This window comes from Cladosporium halotolerans, assembly GCF_011745625.1.
Source record: "Cladosporium halotolerans strain TM138-S3 chromosome Unknown Sca3, whole genome shotgun sequence".
NCBI lineage: Eukaryota > Fungi > Ascomycota > Dothideomycetes > Cladosporiales > Cladosporiaceae > Cladosporium > Cladosporium halotolerans.
The window spans coordinates 1,095,824-1,116,218 of NW_027191454.1; the positions used below are offsets into that span (position 1 = coordinate 1,095,824).

Sequence of the window (20,395 nt, forward strand, 5' to 3'; positions counted from 1 at the left end):
CTGATCCCGGGACTAGCTGCGGGCTCAAAAATCGACCCGTCCAGCTCGACGTTGTTCGGCCGTCTCGACCAGCTTAGCACTTTCGACGAGCTCGGAATAATTCGACTGTCTTCGAATAGCTCGACATGTCGAAACATTCGCCGCGACTGTGATCGAAGCCGAAGTCTCAGGATCACGGATTTCACGAAGCAATCAATTTCAAAGGAACATTTCGTTGACGAACGGATGAGTTCGTGGACGATCTTGTTAGTCGATAAATTCATCGGAAACTCGATAGACATCTACCAACAGCGGCCAATCATTGGCTCGGCTGCTGCCGGGACTAACCGCGGGCTCAAAATCCGACACGGCCAACTCGACGTCGCTCGGCCATCTCGCGCAGCTCGGGAGGCTCGGTCAACTCGATCAGCTCGGTGAGCTCGAGATGGCTCGACAAGCTCGAGGAACTTGACTATCTCGGCACGACTTGACGGACTCTATCGCCTGCAGAGCCTCACTTCGCTTTGGATTCCAGGCAAGGTATTTCATCGATATTGGCTTCTCTCTGATGTTCTACCCACGCAGATGCCGGAGCTCTGTAAATGCAACGCCTGGGCACAATTGGAACACAAGGCGACTGGATTCGGTCATTTCTGGCTGTAATTCGCTCGGTTGGCGCCGGAGCTAGCTGCGGGCTGCGAATCTCGGACAGTCAGCTCGATCAACTCGCTTAGCTCGATCAGCTCGGGCAGTTTGACAAACTCGGCATTGAAGAGATCCAACGACGGTGGACCAACGACGATGGACACTTCAGACTATATGATTTAGTTTGCAAGGAGTTCGTCGAATAAATAATATCAAAGTCACACATTACAGAAGGAGGGGTGAACGTTTCTAGGAGATCGATAGGACATTGGACTGTACGGTACCAACTCCAGACGTCCTCCTCCCAATCCCACAATGGCGCTCTATCGTTGCCTCGGCCGCGGTCGGGGCTAGCTACGGACCCCAATCTCGACTATTTCGCGCCAGCTCGCGCCAGCTCGCGCCAGCTCAGTGAACTCGACGAGCTCGACAACCCGGCAAATCTCCATGTCCCTTCTCTGTCTAAGACCGAATCTTCGAGTTGGGAATCATCTCCTGAGGAGTGGCTTCTGAGTTCAAAGCTCCTCCTTACTTGAAAGGAAGTATAAGAGTTTATGGAAAGCCCACAAGATATGTAACATACCTTACAATCCCAGAAATCTACGCAACCTCCTCTGGCAAATCCACTCCTTGCGGTCCTCCATTGGTCCGGCTTTCACCGGCGCTAGCTGTGGGCGCTCAGCTCGGCCAGCTCGCCGTCTCGATGAACTCGGCGAGCTCGACGATCTCGGTTTGGCTCGGGAGGGTCGAGAGGCTCGAGATCTACCGGCTGAATCACGCTTTAAAGGATTTCAATTGTACGTTCTCACAATGTAAGCGAATGGAATAGTTGACGAGAGATCTCGATCCCTCGTAGAAAGGTGCGGTGCGAGCAAGGTGAATCAAAGAGTATCTCGTACCGCGTACACGTGGCTCTGGAAACCTCAAGAGGGAACAGCAGGGTATGGGTATGGTCTAGGAAAGACAGCGGGCTTTGCTCGGATGCAACAACAAGGAACAACGCCGTATCCGCGCAGGCGGGCGGGCCTTCTGTCCCAAAAACCCAGAGAGACAAGAAGCAAACAATCCCGGAATCGCTAAATGCAACAAAACCCCCCTTCAATACTCCGCCCCCCTCTCCCTCCCCTGCGCCCCTCCCACCGACGACGGCGGCGCCGCAGCCGCATACGCCGCCTCCCTCTCGCGCTCCCTCTCCCTCTCCCTCCTCTCCCTCTCGCGAAGGATGAAATCCGCCTCGGCGGCGCCCCCCGGCGCGCCGTCGGCCGGCGCCTCGAGCATCTTGGGCTTGCGCGGCGCGTACTCGTCCTCGGAGTTGTCGTCCTCGTACTCGTCGCGGTCCTTGCGCGCGCGCCGGCGCGAGGCGCGGCGCTCGTGCTTTTCTTCGCTGGCGCGGGCGGCTTCTGCAATGGTCGTTAGATGGGGGTGTGCTTTTTGGTGGGGAGGGCAAGACGACGTACCTCTGATGTCGCGCGTGCGGTCGGCGAGCTTCTGGATCTCTTCCTTGGTCAGGACGCGCAGGACGATGACGAAGTCCTGGCGCTCCTCGAAGCGCTCGTTGGCGCGCTCGAGGGCCTCCGGGTTGACGAGGCGGCGGTCGATTTTGGTCCAGCGGGCGCCGGGCGGGATGCCTTTCTTATTCGCCTGTGAAAGAGGAGATCAAGTCAGCGTTCCGTGCGCTTTTGTGGGGGCATGGGGTTCGGCAAGTACGTACGTCCTTCAACGGCGCAACGCCCTCGCGCACGGCGTTCGGGTCCTCCGGGAACTTGTCCGTGGGCTTCTTCAGGATGCCCTTGGGCTTCTTGTCCTCCTCGTCCGTGGGCGGGTCGACGATGCGCACGCGGTTCTCGCGCTTCTCGCTGGCGCTGTTGTCGATGACCTGCGCCATCAGGCCCGGGTCCATGGTCTGGTCGAGGACGCTGGCGCGGCGGCGCAGCGAGGGCTCCACGGCGCCGTTGTTGGTCGGCGCCGTCGACCACGTGCTCTGGCTGGGCGCTTGGCTGGCGTCGTCCTCGAAGCTGCGGCGGAGGCCTGCCGAGGGCGGCGGCGCGGGCTGCTCGTATGCTGGGAAGGGCTCGGTGGCGCCGCCGCCGTTTGCTTTGCGGCCTTGACGCTCGGCTTGTCGGGCTTCGCGCTCGCGGCGGCGGCGTTCGCGGTCCGGGTCGGAGTCTGAGTTGTGGTCTTGCGGTTGGACGCCGAGTTCGCGCTGGGCTTGTTCGAAGCGTCGGCGGTAGTCCTCGTCTGCGTCATTGGTGGCTTGCGGTGCCTGCACCTGAGGGGCGGGTGCGTCGTAGGGGCGGTCGAACTCACGGTCTGAGCCGGGGTCGCGGTCATGCGGTCGAGGCTGAGGGCGAGGCGGCTGAGGTGGGGCCATGTCGTGAGGCTTGCCAGCAGGGACGTTCTCACGAGGCGCCTGTGCGTGTGCTTCACCAGGGCCTTCAAAGGCGAATCCGAGGCCACGGTCTTGGTCGTTGTAGGCGTCCCGTTGGCGGTCGATTGATGAGTCGTCCTCGTGTGAGCCGCCTCCACGCCGGCGTCTCTCGGGCTCGACATTGTCGCGCTCTCTCCGCTCGTCGTGACGGCGATCCTGCTCGCGTTTTCGCTCAATCTCACGCTCACGCTCGTGCTCACGAACCCGCTCTTGCTCTTCCCGCTCGCGCTCTTCTTTCTTGTTCTTCTCCCTGTTGAGTCCAAACAAGGTGGCGGCACTCGCAAGACCGCCGGCTGCGATTTTAGCAGCACCAGAGAGGCCGTCGCTGTCTTTCCTGTCGTCACGGCTGCTGTTGCGACGATGGTGGTGCCTTTCGCGGTGATCATCCCTGTCCAGATCGCGTTCCTTCTTGCGGTCCCGGTCACTGTCGCGGTCGTAGTCTTCGTAGCCGCGGTTATAGTCCTTCCGCTTCGGCTCTTGAACGTATTGCCGCTCTCCGTACTGCGAGTCATCCCTGCGACTTCCATCCGCGAATCCAGAGTCGCGCGCCGCATCTCTCTTCCGCGTCTCAAAGCTCTCATTGCTGCCACGGTTGCCATAGCGGTCCTTGCTTTCGCTGCGAATGCCAAAGCCTCGTCGAGAGACACTGCGGTCCTTGTGCCTAGTGGCGCTAAGCCTGCGCTCGTGATGCCTCGCTTCCCGGCGATCATCGTAGTCGTAGTCGTAGCGTTCAGTTGGGCGGTCCTGGTGGACAGCCTGTGACCTGCTCCTGTCGACAGAGCTGCGGCGCGGTGCGATGTAGTAAGGGTCTCGACTGTCAGTGTACCTCCCGCGTGATTCGTCGCGCGCACGAGATGGAGAGTGTGACACCGGCTCCCTCGTGCTTCGGCTGCGTCCCAGGTCGTTGATCTTGTCCCAACCTCTCTGACTTGGCGGGGGCCCAACGTCTCGTGCAGATCGTCTCGGGTCGGCTCCGTAAGACTCGACCATGCTCACGGGACGCTCTCGGCTGGCTCCACCACGGTCGACACTACCACGCCGCGGTCTCGGCCACCTCGGCTCCGTGTCCTTGTACATGCTGGCCGGGTCTGTGTAGGAGAAAGCGTCCTCGTCCTCGACGGTCTTCTCTCGCCTGCCGTTCGCGTGATACGGCTTGCGGCCCCTGTCGTAGCCTAGGCCTCTGTACCCTGACCTGTCTCCGCTCTCTCTCCGCTTGTGGTGCCTCTCTCCACCTGCTCCCATGTCGACATCGGCTACAAGTTTGGCGCCGGTATCGTCGACGCTGTACACTTTCTTGTGCTCGAACTGCCGGGCGGGCTTAGGCTCCTTCGAAGACGCGGGCTGGATGTAGTAGTCGGGTCGGTCTCGCCGTTGTGGGCTAGAAGGGCGGGCAACATCGGCCTGGACGACAGTGGGTCGGTTGCGGGGAGGTCCAGGGTTGTTCGTGGCAGTGCTGCGAGAGTTCTCGAGCATGGAGCTGCGCCTGGGGCGTCCTGTGTAGGCATCGTATCCGGGTGCCAGGCGAGTGCTGCTGGAGCTCGCGCTGGTGGAGGAGGGAGGGTTGAGGTATGTCTGTGAGGAAATGGGAATGACTCGGTCGGTGCTCGCGCGGGGCGAGGCGTATGTGGTGTGTCTCTGCCCGTAGTACGGGTCGAAGTTGCTGTCAGAAGCTCGTGCGGGATTGGTCATGCGCCGGCCGGCGGGCGAGATTGTGCGGTTGTAGGACATGTTGCCCTTTGTGTGGTAGGCTAGAGGTATCTGCCGGGATCGCCTCTGTTCGTGTGGATACGTCAGCACATTGTTGTTGTTCGTGTGGTAGCCCCAGGACCCGGAGGCGGAGCGGAAGGGAGGGAAAGCCGCGACGCTGCTGCTTCGCTCGCCCATTGCTGCGTGTTGGTGAAGGTCGCTTTCACTGCAACAACGGCGGAATGGAAGCGAGAGAGGTCAGCATCACGCCGCGGCATGGGCATGGGCATGGCACATTGGGCAGGAGCAGCAATTCAGCACCTACCAGCGGGGAGCGGGCGCGAGTGGAGCGTCTAGAAAAAAAGAGCCGAAACCAGCAGCGCGCAAGGATGGAGCGAGGCCCGCAGGCGGCGGGCTGGTGCGCAGACGGTGGTGCGGGCTGGCAGGCTGGGTTTGGGGGGTTGTGGGCGTGTTGGCGATGTGTAATGCGTGGGGCGCGCGTTCACCTCTGCGTTGGGCAGCCGGGGTGGTCCCAGTCGGCAGGCGCGCTTGCGATGAGGGCTGCTGGCCGGTTGTGTCGCCGGGCGCGGTGCGAGCTGGGGCGGCGGCGGTGCGGTATAGCTGCAGTAGTGAGAGGGCCGAGTGTGTCGCGACGGAGGGGCGCCGGGCGGGCTGCAGAGGCCGAGCGGTCGGGTGCTACTGCTTGGTCGCCGGGGTGCCGGTGGGGAGTGGCGGGCGCGCGGTGGGTGCGGCGGGCGGCGCGTGGGCGAGAGCGTGGGCGAGGGCAAACTGGAAGACTTGGGCGTCGGCGGTGCTGGCGAGGTATATGTAAGAAGAGGCGCTGCGCGCTCGCGGGCCTGCAGGCTCAGACAGACGTCGGCGCGGCTCACGTGCAGCTGGCAGGGCGCGCAGGGCTCTGCGCTTCCAGACGTCGCGATAGGGTTTGCGTGGTCGAGGTTGGGCAGGTATATGCCGGGGCGATATTGGCGCGCTGGCGGGCAAAGGCTGCAGCGGGTGGGCGAGTTGTTTGCTGCGACGGGGAGCGGAGACGACGGGCAGAAGGCGTCAGAACTGCAGTTCGCTCCTACGGCTGGGCTACATGTATGTATGGAGGTATGTAGACATGTACACGAGCGACGGACCACCACCGGCGGGCGCCCTCAGCAGCAGCGCCGCACTCTCTCGCCCGCCATGCCGCCCTGCGCTGCGCTGCCCCTGTCCCCATGACGCAGCTGCGGTGACGTCGTCGCTCCAGCCCGGCCAAGGCTGGCCCTGGCTGAGACCGTCCGCTCCCACGCCTCAGGCCTGCCACGCCCATCAATAATCACCGGGCCGCTCGCGTGCGCGCCGCGAGCCATTCGCCATCGCCAGTCACGCAGTGCGCCATCCTTCGCCTGGCCAGCCGTTGCGCCGCTCCCCGGGCGCCTGTGTCTGTGTCTTGCCGCGGCCACGGCAACGCCAGCGCCAGCCTCGACATCATCGCCCTCGCTATCGAGGCAAGCGAGCACCTCGTGTACCCTTTACCAGGTCCCCCCGGCCACTCTGGCTGCCCGACATTGCACAGAGAGGCTCGGCTAGCACGCACACCACACGTGCCGTCCGAACCTACAGGCCACGATATCGCAAAACTCAGCCGTTGGCGGCGTGCGCAGCGCGTGTCTGCTTACCCAGTGCTCGCGATCCTGCGCTTCGTCCCCACAGCGAAACAGCCCGTCCGCCAAACCCGACGCTTCCACTGTTTCCACGCGCGGGCCGGCGCCATCCTCACTTGGCCCGCATGGCAGGGCTGAACCGGCGCTCGTCCGCCATCCCGGTCAGCCACCTGGCCAAGCGCAGAAGCGCCGCGCGAAGCGTTCTGGAAGATCCGGCAGGGAAGCGCCTTGGAGCTGCAATGTCCGCGCAGCAGGCATGTATGCACACATGCACGAACGCGACGACTCTCTTGCTGCCTGAGCGATAAATCACCACCGCCCCATGCACGCGGTGTGCTGAACGGCGCTTCGCTCGACGATCAATGGCTAGAGTAGACGTCTCCGGAGCGACCGCCGCGAACTCTCTCGCCCGGACTTCTGCTTGGCTGCCCAAACCTCGCCCAAACGCTTCTGGATACAGCGGCGTACATATTCTCTCCTCCACCTCCACCTCACCCTCCGCCAGTCCGCCCGACACTTGTCCTAGCTGCCAGAGCTCGCCCCGCTGCGCCCAGTCCTCGTAAACCCACCCGTGCAGCTTCCGAAAGTCGTTCACGCGGGCACCATTGCAGCAAAACCGGTCTTGCTTGGCGGAGATAGCTCTCTACATAGCGCCGCCCAGTTCAGTTCCTGCACCGGCGCGGACGATCGGACCTTGCATATGCAGCCTTGAGATGGAGAGCCACGGACCTTGGGAGTTCGATGGGGCGGTGCGGGGCGTGGGCTCTCGGCGCCAGCTTGTGTCTTCATGCGCCGGGGCGCTTCGTGCTGCTGCGACGGCTGTTGCGGACGAGTGTGGGATTCAAGGGCTCTAGTGTGGGAGGCAGGTGCTACTCGGTCCGAGTCTTGACCATTGAGTTGTTCAGACGGATGGTCGGGTTTTTTTCTTGTCTACCGAGGCTGCAATTGATGGCTGCCCTGATTTATGCGAGACAGCTGATTCCATCTACACTGTTGATAGTAATATTCATTCCTATATACATAATGATAGCGTCGCCTTCGTCCGTCCTTTTGACGTCCCCCAGGAACGCCGATGACAGCCAAATCTGGTACTCGCCCGCCACCCAAGCCCTATTAGACCCCCGCCGTTGAAACGTGAACAACACCAAACGCCGAGCCCCTCCAACCACCAACCCCCTAAACCAACCCCAAACCAAAAACCAAACACCCCAACACACCCCCTTCCCCCTCCTCCCCCCTCAAAACGCCCTCTCAACCGTCCTCCCCCCACAATCCGGCACCACCAACCCCTCCTTCAACTCCCGCCCCCCATCCATCAACCCCCACTTACTCTCCCACGCCTGCCCCGCCGTATCAAACTGCTTCTTCCACGGCTCGTCGTACGCCTCGAACCAGAAGTACGTCGTCCCGTTGCTCAGGCTCGGACACACCCAGCCCTCCATGAACGCGTTCATCTCCTGCACGCCCGCCGTCGCGCCCTCTTCGCCCGCCGAGCACGTCCCGTCCGAGCCGCCGCAGTTCGTCCCGCCCGCGGACGGCCAGCCGACTTCGGCGATGATGCTGCGGGGCCAGTTTTTGCCCGCCGAGGAAGGGGAGGTGGCGAGCGCGGCGTTGTGGTTCTGCCAGAAGGACCAGGTCCAGCCCGGGGCGGCGGCGGGCGTCACGCCGGCGAAGAACGGGTGCACGTTCGCGAGCACGATGTCCGAGTCCGCGGCTAGCTGCGCCGTCCAGTCGTCGCCGAGGTCGGAGGTCGCGACGGGGAGGTCGATGGAGAGGTCGGACAGGGTGCGGCGGACGGCGGTGAGGTTGGCGGCGAGCTGGGCCTCGGTCAGGTCTTTGCGGAAGAGCACTTCGTTGCCGACGATGATGCCGGCGAAGTGGCTGGCGGGGTAGGCGCGGAGGAGGGCTTCCATCTGCGAGAGCTGGCGGTCGTTGGTGGTGGCGTTGTTGCCGAGCCAGACGCCGAGCCAGACTTGCAGCGTGGAGTTGTAGCCTAGGCGGTCGATGGCGGTGAGCACCATCTCGGTCTGGTTGCAGTCTGTGCCGTAGAGGCGGACCGCGGGGGTGAGCTGGGCCAGCTGCGCCATGTCCATCGTGATGTTGTTTTGGTCCGGCGGGTTGTGCATGCAGTCCGGGTATTGGGCGTTGAGCGGCGTGTAGTCCATGCCGGGGAAGACTTTGTGGAAGGCTTTGTTGTCGAGCAGGGCTTTGATCTCGGGCGAGTCGATGTCGTAGAGGCCGCCGTCTTTGCCGCTGGAGGAGGAGGAGGAGGTTTGCTTGGTTGACGATCCGTTGCCGTTCGAGTTCTTCATCCCTAGGATGCCGCCGGCGGTGCCGCCGACGACTGCGGCCACCACGACGAGCAGGATGAGCGACCCGACGATCCACTTCATTCGTTTCTTGCCGTGGCTCTGCTTGTCTAGCCACTCGCTCTTCTCGGGGTCGCCTCTGCTCCTGGTCGGCGACTGGCTGAAGCCGCGCTCCTCGTTGCCACGTCTGACCTCGAATACCTTGAAGCCTCCCTTGTCAGGGTCATCTGCACCGGCCGCGCCACCAAACGCGCCCACTCCCGATAGACCCCTTCGACTCCTCTTGTTCCTAGGATGCTCCTCGAACCCATCATCGCCGTCGTCAGCAATACTGCTCGGATCAAAGTTGCCATATGCCTCTCCTTGCCACCTCTTCGGTACTTCATTCCCGTAGTAATCCGCCGCCGCGCCTCCAGCATCCGCACCTCCCACAGCCGCAGCCGGGACACCGTACCCCCGCCTCGTCGGCGACGGCGGGCCTCGCCCGGACGGCGAACCCCGGTGCTCCATGAGCGGCGCGTTCGACGACGCAGAGTCCGTGTGCCGGTGCATGTTCTGCCTCAAGGCCTGTCGCGGCGGCGTCGCGGGGTACTCGCGCTGCGTGTAGGGGGAGGGTTCGCGCGGCTCGGCGTAGGGGCTTTGGGCGGCGCCTACGGCGGCTCGCGGTGGCCCTTGGCGGTGTCGGCGGGAGGGAGAGGGAGAGTCGTGCGCGGAGGGCGAGCGGGTTTGCGCCATGAGGGGGACTTTGGAGGCTGAGTCCGGTTGTTGGGGCGGTTTCGACCTGGTCTTTCGAGGTGGCGTGGAGGGATGATGTGGCACTGGAGGTGATCTGTAGTCTTGCGGCTCGGGCGACGGCGACATGACTTCTCGTGGGCCGAAGAGGTTGTCGATATCTTGCAGCGCACGTCTCTCGGGGTCTGGAGGCGAGAAGTCCGAAGCGGTGGGCATGTAGGGCTTCGCCTGCCGCTGCTGAGGGTAGTAGCCTGGTGGTGAACACGGCTGGCCGCCGCGGCCTGACGGCGGAGGCGGCATCTCTGTGGGCCACGAGGGGTGTTGCGTTCCTTTGATGGGCGATACGCTGCGGTTTGGAGCTCTGATTTGCCCAGCAGCTATGTGGTGGCCGTATTGCGCGTTACTGAGTGAGTTCAGAGACGTGTTGATGGAGATGGGAGAGACGGGCGGCTGGAAGTCGTCACGCCAATCATCTTCACGGTTGAACGGCCTGTTGGAGTCGTGGGCGTGGTTGTAGGACATGTCTGCCCGCCTCGCGCAAGGTTCATGCAGTTGCTTCAGCGACTGTGAGCCAACGGTCTACCAGGCCTGTCTCAAAGTGTAGGCCTGACTGTCTAGCGCTTGTTGTACAGTGAGTAGACAGAGATCGCCAACAACCACAAGTTTTGTTTGTCCAAGACAGCGCCGCACTACAGTTCTGTCTCGTGTTTCGCCTGCGTACGCGGCCAGCCTCTCTTGGCTGCAGCTCGTGGAAGCCAGGCGGCTGTGTTGTTCAAAGTCAACAAATCGTGGGGTTAGAGCAACGATGAGGAAGATTATTACTCTGTACCTGACAGGGAGCGCATCAAAAATGTCCTGTAAGAATCTACTGTCGTGTCAATCGAAGTCTCATGCAATTCCTTCATGCAAGGCTTCTCGCGTTGGCACCGCTGACGACACCCATACGATCGTGTTGCAGCGTCGCAGCCTTCCCTGGCAACCGGCTTTTCAGCGTCTCACCCCGCTTGCAGCCGCGCTTTTGGCCAGTGGCAACGCCCAAAATAAACCACACGTGTGAGGAGTGCATGCTCCGCCTGCCTCAGGTGACACTGGTAAATTTGTGAATGCATGCCTGTCCAATCACTCGATGTACAAACGAGGCTGAAGCCTATTCTTCTTTGCGAGTGGGTGTCATGGCGCTGTGACATCCCCAGGCGCACGTACGTTAGCGACCCACTGATGAGATGTCAAGCAGTGTCAAGTTGCGGCGTGTGGCCGCTCCCGTGTTGTATAAGTCCAATGAGCGGCTGCAAGCGTCGTGTAAAACCCCAGTTGAACAAGTGCTACACACCAAACCCTTTCTTGTCGAAACGGATCGTCAAGAGCAAGTATCGTGCGGAGTCTTGCGTTCTTGCACATGTGGATTTGTGCCCCATGTGTGCATGTATGTTGATAAATCCGGGCCGGACTTTATGGAAAGGCCTTTGGTGGCACTGGCCGATCCGACCATGCAAAAACCGACGGAGCAGATGGAACACCATTTGACAATTTGCGACTTTTCATGCACCATACTCGAGTATTGGAAAGTCCAGGCATTGCGGCTTTCGCACTTCTTCGATCAGGTCCAGCAGCGATGAATTTTGCCGGATCATCTAGTCAGCCTGGATGTTCGCAGTGTGCTGCGATTCCTTCCAGAAGCATTATCAGAAAGGCCTTCAAATGCCTCTTGAACGCCTCCCATCTGGTCAATGGATAGTAAGTCTTTCGTCAAAGCAAGGCTTGCATCCTTGGAATGCATCGACGGACCGTGCCAGCAATTGCGCTCGTCACATCTCGTGCAGACACAATGCGATGTTCCTGGTGATTCTTTCCCCAGCGGCCGAAACGCCTACTCTTACATAGCCACAGACAGATCAGTAGGATAGCACCGATACGCCTGCAGTGATGCGACATTCAACGCATTCGGACAGATGGCATGTCGTACACAGACGGTGGCCTGCTGCTGTGAAGAGTGGAAGCCAGCACGCACCCGTCTCAACGCCGGCTTGCCAAGCTCTCGGGGACGCGCGGGGTGGATTCAGATGCCGCCTTCACGCCTCGCTCCGACAACGCCTACACCGCGCGACTGCGACCAGCAGCATATGGAAATATCCGCCCCTGGAGGTGTCCTCGCGGACACAAGAGCTAACAGTGCACTGTCAATTACCATCGCCAGGATGGATGCCGACAGCCAAGGGTCGGACGTTGAGGACGTGAAGCTGAAAACGGGTGAAAAACGTGACCCGCCACGCGAAAAACGGACTTCTCGCGCGTGTCTTACATGTCGCAAAAGGAAGAGCGCCTGCGATCTGTGAGTGCCACCAATCCTCTGCTAAGTGCGAGCCACACAGGATATGCCGACGTGCTCGGCGACCTGCAATGCCCTGGCAGCCTGGACACCGCCTGCGCAAACTCGGAAGCCTCGGGTCATCGGTCTTTGACCCAGGTCATTGCTTGGACGCTCAACTGACTGCATCACAGGCCTGTAGTTGATGGCGTCGTCACCACTCCTTGCAAACGCTGCAAGGCCACTGGATTAGAGTGTGTCATCGGGTCTAGTAACCGCGGTGGCAGGCGTGTGCGGCGAAAGACTACGCATTCCGTGGACGAATCTGCTGACGGCGGCGGCAACGGCGACACCTCTATGCTATCGACGCTAGATGAGGAGGCCCGACCTGGCGCGTACAGAGACGAGTATACCGGACTGGATCGGCCTATGCACGACGGCATCAGTGGTGTCAATCCCGCCACGACACCGGGAATGATCCTGGATCCGGCCCTGCAGAATACCGATCCGGCGTTCACTGTGGATCCTCAAAACGGCTCGGCCGGTATGATGGCCTCGCAGAACACTCGAGAGTCGTCGACGACCTCGAACATGTTCGGTGGCCATGAGTTGCAGAACCCTAGCGACGCCCTCGGCATACTCGCACAGATCGCCAGTAACGGGGAAAACGCCCACCCGTATACCATGATGACCCAGCACGTGAACCAAGGCTCGAGCTATGGTCACAACTCGCTCGAATACCCCCTTGTCCGAGATGGTCGGCTATCGGTATCCAAGGTCATTCAGCTCCTGCAGCGCTACAAGATGTACTATCACCCCTATTTCCCGCTCGTGCCGTCGGCAACTCTGGATGCCGTCAACCTGGCTAAGACTGCACGAGAGGAGCCACACTTGCTCACCGCCGTCTTGGTCATTGCTTCAAGGGATCTCGTGGATGATCCTAATGTTTTCACAGCATGTACAGAATACATGCGCTCGTTGGTGTCGGCATTATCTGCTGGCGGGCCCAGCAGTGTGTCATCAGTGGAGGCCCTCTTGCTTCTTGCCGAATGGACACCCTACACATCACGCTCGGATGCCGGTAATGTTGGCCGTGGCGAAGAAGACCGCGAAGCATGGATGCATATCGGCATTGCCCTGCGTATCGGCTACTTCCTAGGCCTTGACAGATACTCGTTCCACGTTCGCGGAGACGATATCAAAGATCCTCAGTGGCAGCGCAAGCGTCTTGTCTGGACTGCTTGCTACATCAGCGACCGACAGATCAGCATCCGTCTAGGACGTGCTTTCTGGTCTCGAGGGCCAGGGCCATTGACCACCCTTCGCAAAGAAGACTTCCCGATGCTGGCGCCTGCTGGTCCCGGTGACGAAGATTTTGCAAGCATTTTCCAGGCCACTCTTGAGCTCACTCTACTCTTCTCGAATGTGCATGACGTCTTGTACTCCAATCCCGGGAATAGCATGCGTAACCATCTTGCCGGGGGGTACATCAAGTATATCGACGATTTCAGGAGTGCTATTGTAAGTCTTGATACTCTTGCATGTCAAGGTATTTGGTCGATGCTAACGCTTTGCAGTATGGCTGGAAATCGGTCTGGGGCACACTCACCTGCTCCCCGGCGCTGAAGGCGACATTGTTGATGTCGTATGACTACCTCAGACTCTACACCAACGCCTTCGCCTTCCACGCAACCATCAAACGCGCTCTCCCACAGATGCAAGAACAGAATGAGAATCGCAAGTCGACCCATCCCGCACCTGGCAGGGTCTTCTACAACAATGTCGGCGCAGTCGGTGATGCCCGATTTATCTACGAAGGTCTTGATGCGGCGAAGAGCTTGCTGAGCATGGTCAACACCTTTGTCAACCCTGAGCAATCACTACGATTTATGCCATTGCGTTTCTACCTTTACTCCATCTACAGCGGCGTATTCCTCTACCGCGCTCGCTGTGTGGGTGTGCTCTCACACGACGAAGAGCAATCAGTCCGAGCAATGGTGCAAGAGACAATCAACAGACTTGAAAGATCAGGACTTGGCAACCAGCACCCGGGAAGCCGCTACTCGCGTCTTCTGCGACTCTTGTGGGACAAGGTTGAACGGAAAGAGCGGAAGGGAGATGCTCGAACATCTGCCACATTGAAGAATCCATACCGCCCTGGTTCGGTCAGCGGCGGAGGACCAACGCCAGGGTCGGTGGGTTCGGCGGTATCACAAGACTCACCAGCCGTGACTGAGATGATGGGAGATTTCTCATGGACTGACCTCGATGCCATCGGCAATTTCGCTGTGAACGGCGGCGGCGGCACCACCAACGTGAATGATGCCGAATGGTGGTCTGGATTCTTGCCAGCGGACAGCAACAATTTCATGTTCGATGGTCTGCCTGGCATGGACGATTGGAGCCTCGGCCTATCAGGCGTGTAAAGCCCAGGTTGTATCCTACTCTTCTAGTTTGACGACGTGATTAATCATATACCCTATTTATTATTATGAATTGTTGAAATCTGAAGAGGGATCAGAAAAGCGGAGACATTCGGCTTTTGAAGCTCGGCAGAAAGTGCTGCCGATGTTACTTGAACTTTGGGTTCCTCGCTGTCTTTGCATTCACAACAACACTTCGAAACAATTACCACTAATACTTTCGACATGTCGAGTAGAGCAGCTCTGTTGATTGGTAAGATCACTCATGCACGGAAAGAGTGGGAGTCTCTCAGCTCGCTCTTGCAGTTGAAGGTATGTAGCATATCGAAGCCTCCAACCGCAGCAGCTGAAGATGGTACAGGAGTACGGCACAGGATCCAGACAAGACTTCATCTCAAAACTGAAAGGCGGCGACTTCAACGATGTCGTCGCGATCTACCGCTCAAACGACTCTACCAAGGTCACCGGCCCTTTCGATAAGGAACTCGTCTCCTCGTTACCCGCAAGCCTGAAATACATCTGCCACAATGGCGCCGGGTACGACAACATCAACGTCGCCGCATGCTCAGAACGCAATATCGGCGTCAGCAGCACCCCTCTCGCCGTCAATGACTCAACGGCAGACAGTAAGCCCGCCACACCACCCTTCTCAATCCCTCATCTCCCACAACTAAACCACCCCAGCCGCCCTCTTCCTCATGCTCGGCGCCCTCCGCCGCATCACCATCCCCTTCCAAAACCTGCGCGCCGGCGCCTGGCGCGGCTCCAACTTCGCGCTCGGCCACGACCCCAAGAACAAGCTCCTCGGCGTCCTCGGTATGGGCGGCATCGGGCAAGCCGTCGCACAGCGCGCCCGCGCCTTCGGCATGCAAATCCAGTACCACAACCGCAATCGCTTACCTGAGAGCGAGGAGCAGGGCGCCAAGCACGTCACGTTCGACGAGCTGATGCGCACCTCGGACGTGATCAGTCTCAATCTGGCGCTGAACGAGAGCACGCGGCACATTATTTCCCGGCCGCAGTTTGAGATTATGAAGGATGGTGTCGTCATCGTTAATACGGCCAGGGGTCCGATTGTGGACGAGGCGGCGCTCGTGGAGGCGCTGGAGAGTGGGAAGGTTTTCTCGGCGGGTCTGGACGTTTTCGAGGACGAGCCGGAGATTCATCCTGCCTTGATGGGGAATGAGAATGTGGTGCTCTTGCCGCATGTGGGGACTTCGACTTGGGAGACACAGAGGGATATGGAGTTGTTGGTGCTGGAGAATTTGAGGTCGGCGGTTGAGGGGAAGGGTTTGGTTACACCGGTTGCTGAGCAGAAGGGGAAGTGAGTGGGGTGTGGGGAGATTTTCGCGTGGCATAGCATCTACGGAGAGCACTAAGATGGCAGATCTTGGCCTCATAACGCCGTCGCCCGACAGTTGCGTGTAGCAAACTTGATTCTCTGCCACGGCAGAAATATCGATTAACCATGACGATCCAGTCTTTCTCCAGCGTCACTACAGGGGCCAAGCGAAATATCATGGTCCCAATGCCAGTCCTCCGTCGCAGTACCGGCTATGTGTAATTTTGGGCTTTTTGTTGCTCCGGGCGTTTATCGCATCTCGCCTGCTTTGCTTCTTTGGAGGGAGGTCAAATTACAAACCGCAGTGCCATGCCGTAGATTACGTCTGCCGACCACAACCACCGCTCGTCGGCGTCAATTCCGTCCTCCCTTCCGCAAGGCGTGGGTAGTCACGCCCTTTGTCATGTTCAAGGCTGACGGCCAACAACGACTGGTCCGGATACCTACAGTACAACAGATCGTACGCGTGCATTCGGCCTCTGACGATCATCCTCAAACCCCGAGAAACATTTCTCCGCAATATGGGGCCCCCACGCGGATAGCATCCACATCTCGCGGGACAGCACGGTCCCCGGGACAATGATGTGCGAGAGAGTGTTGGAGCTGGTGAGACTGCAGGGTTTTGAGAAAGCGAGCGTCGGCAACGGAGTCGTAAGCATAGATTGGCACCTTCATTGGTTCAGATTGTGACCTTAGGCCCAAAGGAGCTACGTCCCGCATTAGCCGTTGGTTTTCTTGACATCGGCGAAGCGCATCTCTGTCGGCTTTCGACCAGCCTCAGAAACGCTGATTCCCAGCGTCCTTGGCATACGCAGCGCTCTCCCACACCAGTACCCGCATTTTGCGGAACAACACGGGGTACCAAGTATGGAGCGATCGTCGGCCATGCTGTGACTCTCTTGGCCGCTTCTTGGGATGCCGTGATGTTCTCCCGCCGCGAAGGGCGGGATTTGAAAAATCCGAAGGCCTCCTTGGCTACAGGTCGTCTTTTGCTTCTAACGTCGACACGCTGCTTATGAGCCGACGGTAAGGACGCCAAGGGGCATGCAGATATATATCCTTTGACTCGCCCTTGCTCCTAGCCTACTAAGAGCCTCTCCACACTCTCAACGACTCGTTGTATTTGGTGGTCATTACTCGCGCAGTATCCGTTTGCGCCTCCACCTCCCGGAATCCAAGCAGCGACTTTGCGCCACGCTTCGCCAACCCTTCTTCTCTCACAGCCACTGAAGCTTGGTATCGCTTCTCGGACGACTGCACCTCATCGCACGCTTCACTTGCAACATGAGGGGCCCAAATATGTCGCAGATATGGCAGGACCTGGTGCAGTACCGACGCGCCTATTTTCTCACAGCTGTCGCGTCCTTTGGCGGCATGCTCTTCGGTTGGGATACTGGCCTCATTGGTGGTGTGCTCACTATGGATTCCTTCAATAACAGCTTTGGGCTTGACAGAGATAGTCCCGAGCACGCCAGCATCGAAGGCAACATCGTTTCCGTTCTCCAGGCCGGCTGTTTCTTCGGCGCCATGAGCTCTTTCTACCTTGGTGATAAGCTCGGTCGCAAGATGGCGCTGATGTTGGCAGATGTCATCTTCATCATTGGCAGCATTGTCCAGACAACCTGTGCCATGGGCGCAGGCAACGACATGGCACAGCTGTACGTCGGCAGAGTCATCGGCGGTTTTGGCGTTGGCTTGACCAGTGCTATCGTCCCGACTTACATCGGCGAAAATGCGAACAAGGAGATTCGCGGGCGCTGCATCGGCTGCATGCAACTCTTCAACGTCACCGGCATCTGTCTGGCTTTCTTCGTCAACTACGGCGCGGATCAGAACATGTCCAGCTCTAACCCAGCTCAATGGCGCATGCCCTTCGCCCTCCAAATTCTTCCTGGCGCCATCCTCCTCATCGGCCTCTTCTTCACTAATGAGTCACCCCGCTGGCTCGTCGAGAAGAACCGCGTCGAGGAGGCCCGCAAGGCTCTGTCGACTGTCCGCTCAAAGCCCATTGACGACCCCGAAGTCACGCTGGAGCTGGATGAGATCGTCAAGGATTTCCGCGGCCACGAAAAGCTTCCACTCGTTCAACAAGTCCGAATGACCTTCGCCGACTCCAAGGTCTTCTACACCTTCTCTATGGCTGTTATTTTGATGTTCTGGCAGCAATTTACCGGCACTAACAGCTTGAACTACTTCAGCCCGCAGATCTTCAAGAGTGTCGGCATCTCTGGAGGATCCGCCAGCCTTTTTGCGACCGGAATCTACGGCATTGTCAAGATTGTCTGTACGGCCGTAGGGTTGATGGTCGCTACCGAGCAGCTGGGTCGAAAGTGGTCACTGATCATTGGCGGCGCGGGCCAGGCTTTTGCTATGTTCTACATTGGTGTCAACCAAGCGATTCATCCGACCGTCGAAGGACAGGCTTTGGACGGCAACTCAACATTCGCGATCATCTGCGTATATCTTTTCGTTGTCTTTTACTCCTTCGGTTGGGGCCCGATTCCGTTCGTGCTGAGCGCGGAGTGTGCGGTAAGTGCTTTCGTTCAGCATTGTAAGAAAATGATTAGATTAATGACATCACCGCAGCCCAACCACGTCCGTTCTCTCACCATGGCCGCTGCCTTGATGACCCAGTGGCTCTTCAATTTCGTCATTGCAAAGGTACGCAAAACAATCATCCTGCCTCAAGACAACCCAACAGCGTCAACTGACTTCATTCTAGATCACACCCATCATGCTTGACGAGATCACCTTCGGTACTTTCCTGGTGTTTGGCTCCGCCTGCTGCGTCATGGTCGTCTACGCCATCATCTGCGTTCCGGAAACCAAGGGCGTCCCTCTGGAGTCCATCTACATGCTCTTCGAGGGCAACATCCTCGCCGGCGCGACACGTGACACCGTCCCCCGCTACTCGCGTGCCAAGCACCTCGCTCACAGCAGCAACACCGACTCAGACGATCAGTACAAGGACGTCGACGAGGATGAGGATGCTGTTGTCGGAAAGAATGGGAGCACCAGCCAGCATGTGGAGAGAATCGACCCGAGGGCGAGGGATGCTGCCCACGGGGCTAATGTTGGGAGCGCGGCTTGAGGACTGTGTTACGACGATGTTACGATGTTCCGATGGATAGTCTAGACGATGTTATAATGCTTAGAAATAAGATACGATCGCTGGTATTTGCTGTCCAGCTGACAACGACAACACGAGGCATTTGCGAGCAACGCCGCATAGAAACGGCCATCTCGAGAAGTGAACATTCCCATCAGTAGCTGTCTAGTCCACATCGCATTCCGGTGCTCGCCCCGGCGCTCGCCGGAAACTCTCAGACGAATAACGCTCTCATCAATACGCAAAACCCACGGGACGTCACATCTCCATCCTTATCCTTATCAGCAGCAATGACATAGCTCCATCTAACTTTTGAATTCCCAAACAACCCCCATCCCCAGCTCGTCCAATAGCCGTGCGTCTTCACATGCGCACCTCGCCTGCGGGGTTCACCTTCGGCTTCTGGAAGGGTCGCACGGACCCCTGGCGGCCGAGCTGTTTTGGAGCTCTGGAACGGAGCCCCGCGTCACGTCACTTCACTCCCCACGCCATCGTCACGCGAGTCGAAAGAAAGATACACGCGGCGCCCACCGGAACCATGGGTGTGGGCGTGTTGGTTGCGGTCTGCCTTGTTTTGCGCGCGTGGCCTCGTTGACTTTTCCATTCCTGTCTTTGTTTTTTCGTCGTGGCCGCTTATCGCGGTTGAGCCTTTCCGCTCGTGCGATTTGGCTCAGGTGCGCGCTAGACGGACGGGAGGTTCTCAGGGTACCTTTGTTGCGTCTCTCTGACATCCCTTCTTGCGGTTGGTCTGGTCCGTTCCCTTTCTTTTCCCTCTTCTCTCTCGTCACTGCTGCATCCTGATATATACTGCGCCCCTGTCCAACAGGCGACAACAAGTGCTCTCCAACCCAAGTTCATCTCCTCCATTTCAGAACCTCACATAGCCAAACGAAGAGATCTCTCCGATCGCCGCAGCTCTCTTTCTCAATCTCAACATGGAAGAAGAAGCCTCAGCAACAACCCGTACACTGCACCTCCCTGAAATCCTCGAACAAATCCTCATCCACCTACCCTCGCGCGACCTCCTACTCGCTCAACGCATCAGCAAAGCCTTCCAACTCACCATCTCCGCCAGCCCCAAGCTCCAACGCGCTCTGTTCTTCTCCCCCGATCCGGCCTGCCCTTCCTCGCCCATTACCTACCTCAATCCCGCGACAGGCGCCACATCCGCACACCCCCGCCCGCAGAACAATCGCCTACTCCTCCGCGCATTCCCAGGCGTGTATCCCACCGTTTCGCCGGTACTGGTCAACCTCCCACCAACCCGAGAAGACCTCGCACTCGGCAGACCAGGCAAAGAAGTCTGGAGCTGGGACGTCTGCATCTCCTTCCCAGCCAGTCCCGCCAACAAATCCCCTTCCGATTCTTCTGAGTCTTCTTTACCGTCCACTGCAGACCCAGCCACTGCGTATCCGTACGCCTCATGGCGCAGAATGTACCTCTGCCAGCCGCCGTGCACGGCCCTGCACCTCGTTCGACGCTGGAGGCGTAGTCGACTGCCGGCTATTGAGAGGCCGGGTGGGATTACGATGGGGGATTTTGTGGACGAGGCGACGAAGGGGGCTGTCAATGGCGGGGTCTGGAGCGAGGGGTATGTGGGGAGTGATCGGGATTGGCATTTTGAGGGCGTGGTGGGGGAGGGCACGGGGTGAGGGAGCATGGCCGTCGTGCAGGAAGCATTGCTCGAACACGCTTGATGGGGTCGTTGCGCGAGAGGGAAGCGGAAGGCGATCGAGTGCCATTTGTGACAAAAGAGTGAAGCTGTACACGGGTCCGATCATGTCA

The 20,395-nt window shown here is 59.2% G+C and overlaps 6 protein-coding genes across 6 annotated transcripts; 4 read left to right on the forward strand and 2 right to left on the reverse strand.

The window, feature by feature from the left end:
* Positions 1 to 1,722: 1,722 nt before the first annotated feature.
* On the reverse strand, positions 1,723 to 4,780 carry WHR41_01375 (uncharacterized protein; the record flags this gene model as incomplete). The annotated part of the gene is made up of 3 exons (XM_069369981.1): positions 1,723 to 2,024; positions 2,082 to 2,265; positions 2,336 to 4,780. The coding sequence occupies 3 exons, from the start codon at positions 4,778 to 4,780 to the stop codon at positions 1,723 to 1,725; spliced, it is 2,931 nt and encodes a 976-aa protein (XP_069233057.1).
* A 2,848-nt stretch (positions 4,781 to 7,628) lies between these two features.
* On the reverse strand, positions 7,629 to 9,953 carry WHR41_01376 (uncharacterized protein; the record flags this gene model as incomplete). Its single annotated transcript, XM_069369982.1, has 1 exon — positions 7,629 to 9,953. The coding sequence occupies one exon, from the start codon at positions 9,951 to 9,953 to the stop codon at positions 7,629 to 7,631; it is 2,325 nt and encodes a 774-aa protein (XP_069233056.1).
* Positions 9,954 to 11,529: 1,576 nt separating this feature from the next.
* On the forward strand, positions 11,530 to 14,232 carry WHR41_01377 (uncharacterized protein). The gene is made up of 3 exons (XM_069369983.1): positions 11,530 to 11,760; positions 11,931 to 13,257; positions 13,314 to 14,232. The coding sequence occupies exons 1-3, from the start codon at positions 11,552 to 11,554 to the stop codon at positions 14,160 to 14,162; spliced, it is 2,385 nt and encodes a 794-aa protein (XP_069233055.1). The 5' UTR covers positions 11,530 to 11,551; the 3' UTR covers positions 14,163 to 14,232.
* A 125-nt stretch (positions 14,233 to 14,357) lies between these two features.
* WHR41_01378 (uncharacterized protein) lies at positions 14,358 to 15,841 on the forward strand. Its single transcript, XM_069369984.1, has 3 exons — positions 14,358 to 14,471; positions 14,521 to 14,785; positions 14,844 to 15,841. The coding sequence occupies exons 1-3, from the start codon at positions 14,385 to 14,387 to the stop codon at positions 15,485 to 15,487; spliced, it is 996 nt and encodes a 331-aa protein (XP_069233064.1). The 5' UTR covers positions 14,358 to 14,384; the 3' UTR covers positions 15,488 to 15,841.
* Positions 15,842 to 16,354: 513 nt separating this feature from the next.
* WHR41_01379 (uncharacterized protein) lies at positions 16,355 to 18,736 on the forward strand. Its single transcript, XM_069369985.1, has 3 exons — positions 16,355 to 18,030; positions 18,088 to 18,162; positions 18,224 to 18,736. The coding sequence occupies exons 1-3, from the start codon at positions 16,786 to 16,788 to the stop codon at positions 18,590 to 18,592; spliced, it is 1,689 nt and encodes a 562-aa protein (XP_069233063.1). The 5' UTR covers positions 16,355 to 16,785; the 3' UTR covers positions 18,593 to 18,736.
* Positions 18,737 to 19,545: 809 nt separating this feature from the next.
* On the forward strand, positions 19,546 to 20,262 carry WHR41_01380 (uncharacterized protein; the record flags this gene model as incomplete). Its single annotated transcript, XM_069369986.1, has 1 exon — positions 19,546 to 20,262. The coding sequence occupies one exon, from the start codon at positions 19,546 to 19,548 to the stop codon at positions 20,260 to 20,262; it is 717 nt and encodes a 238-aa protein (XP_069233376.1).
* Between the last annotated feature and the right edge of the window lie 133 nt (positions 20,263 to 20,395).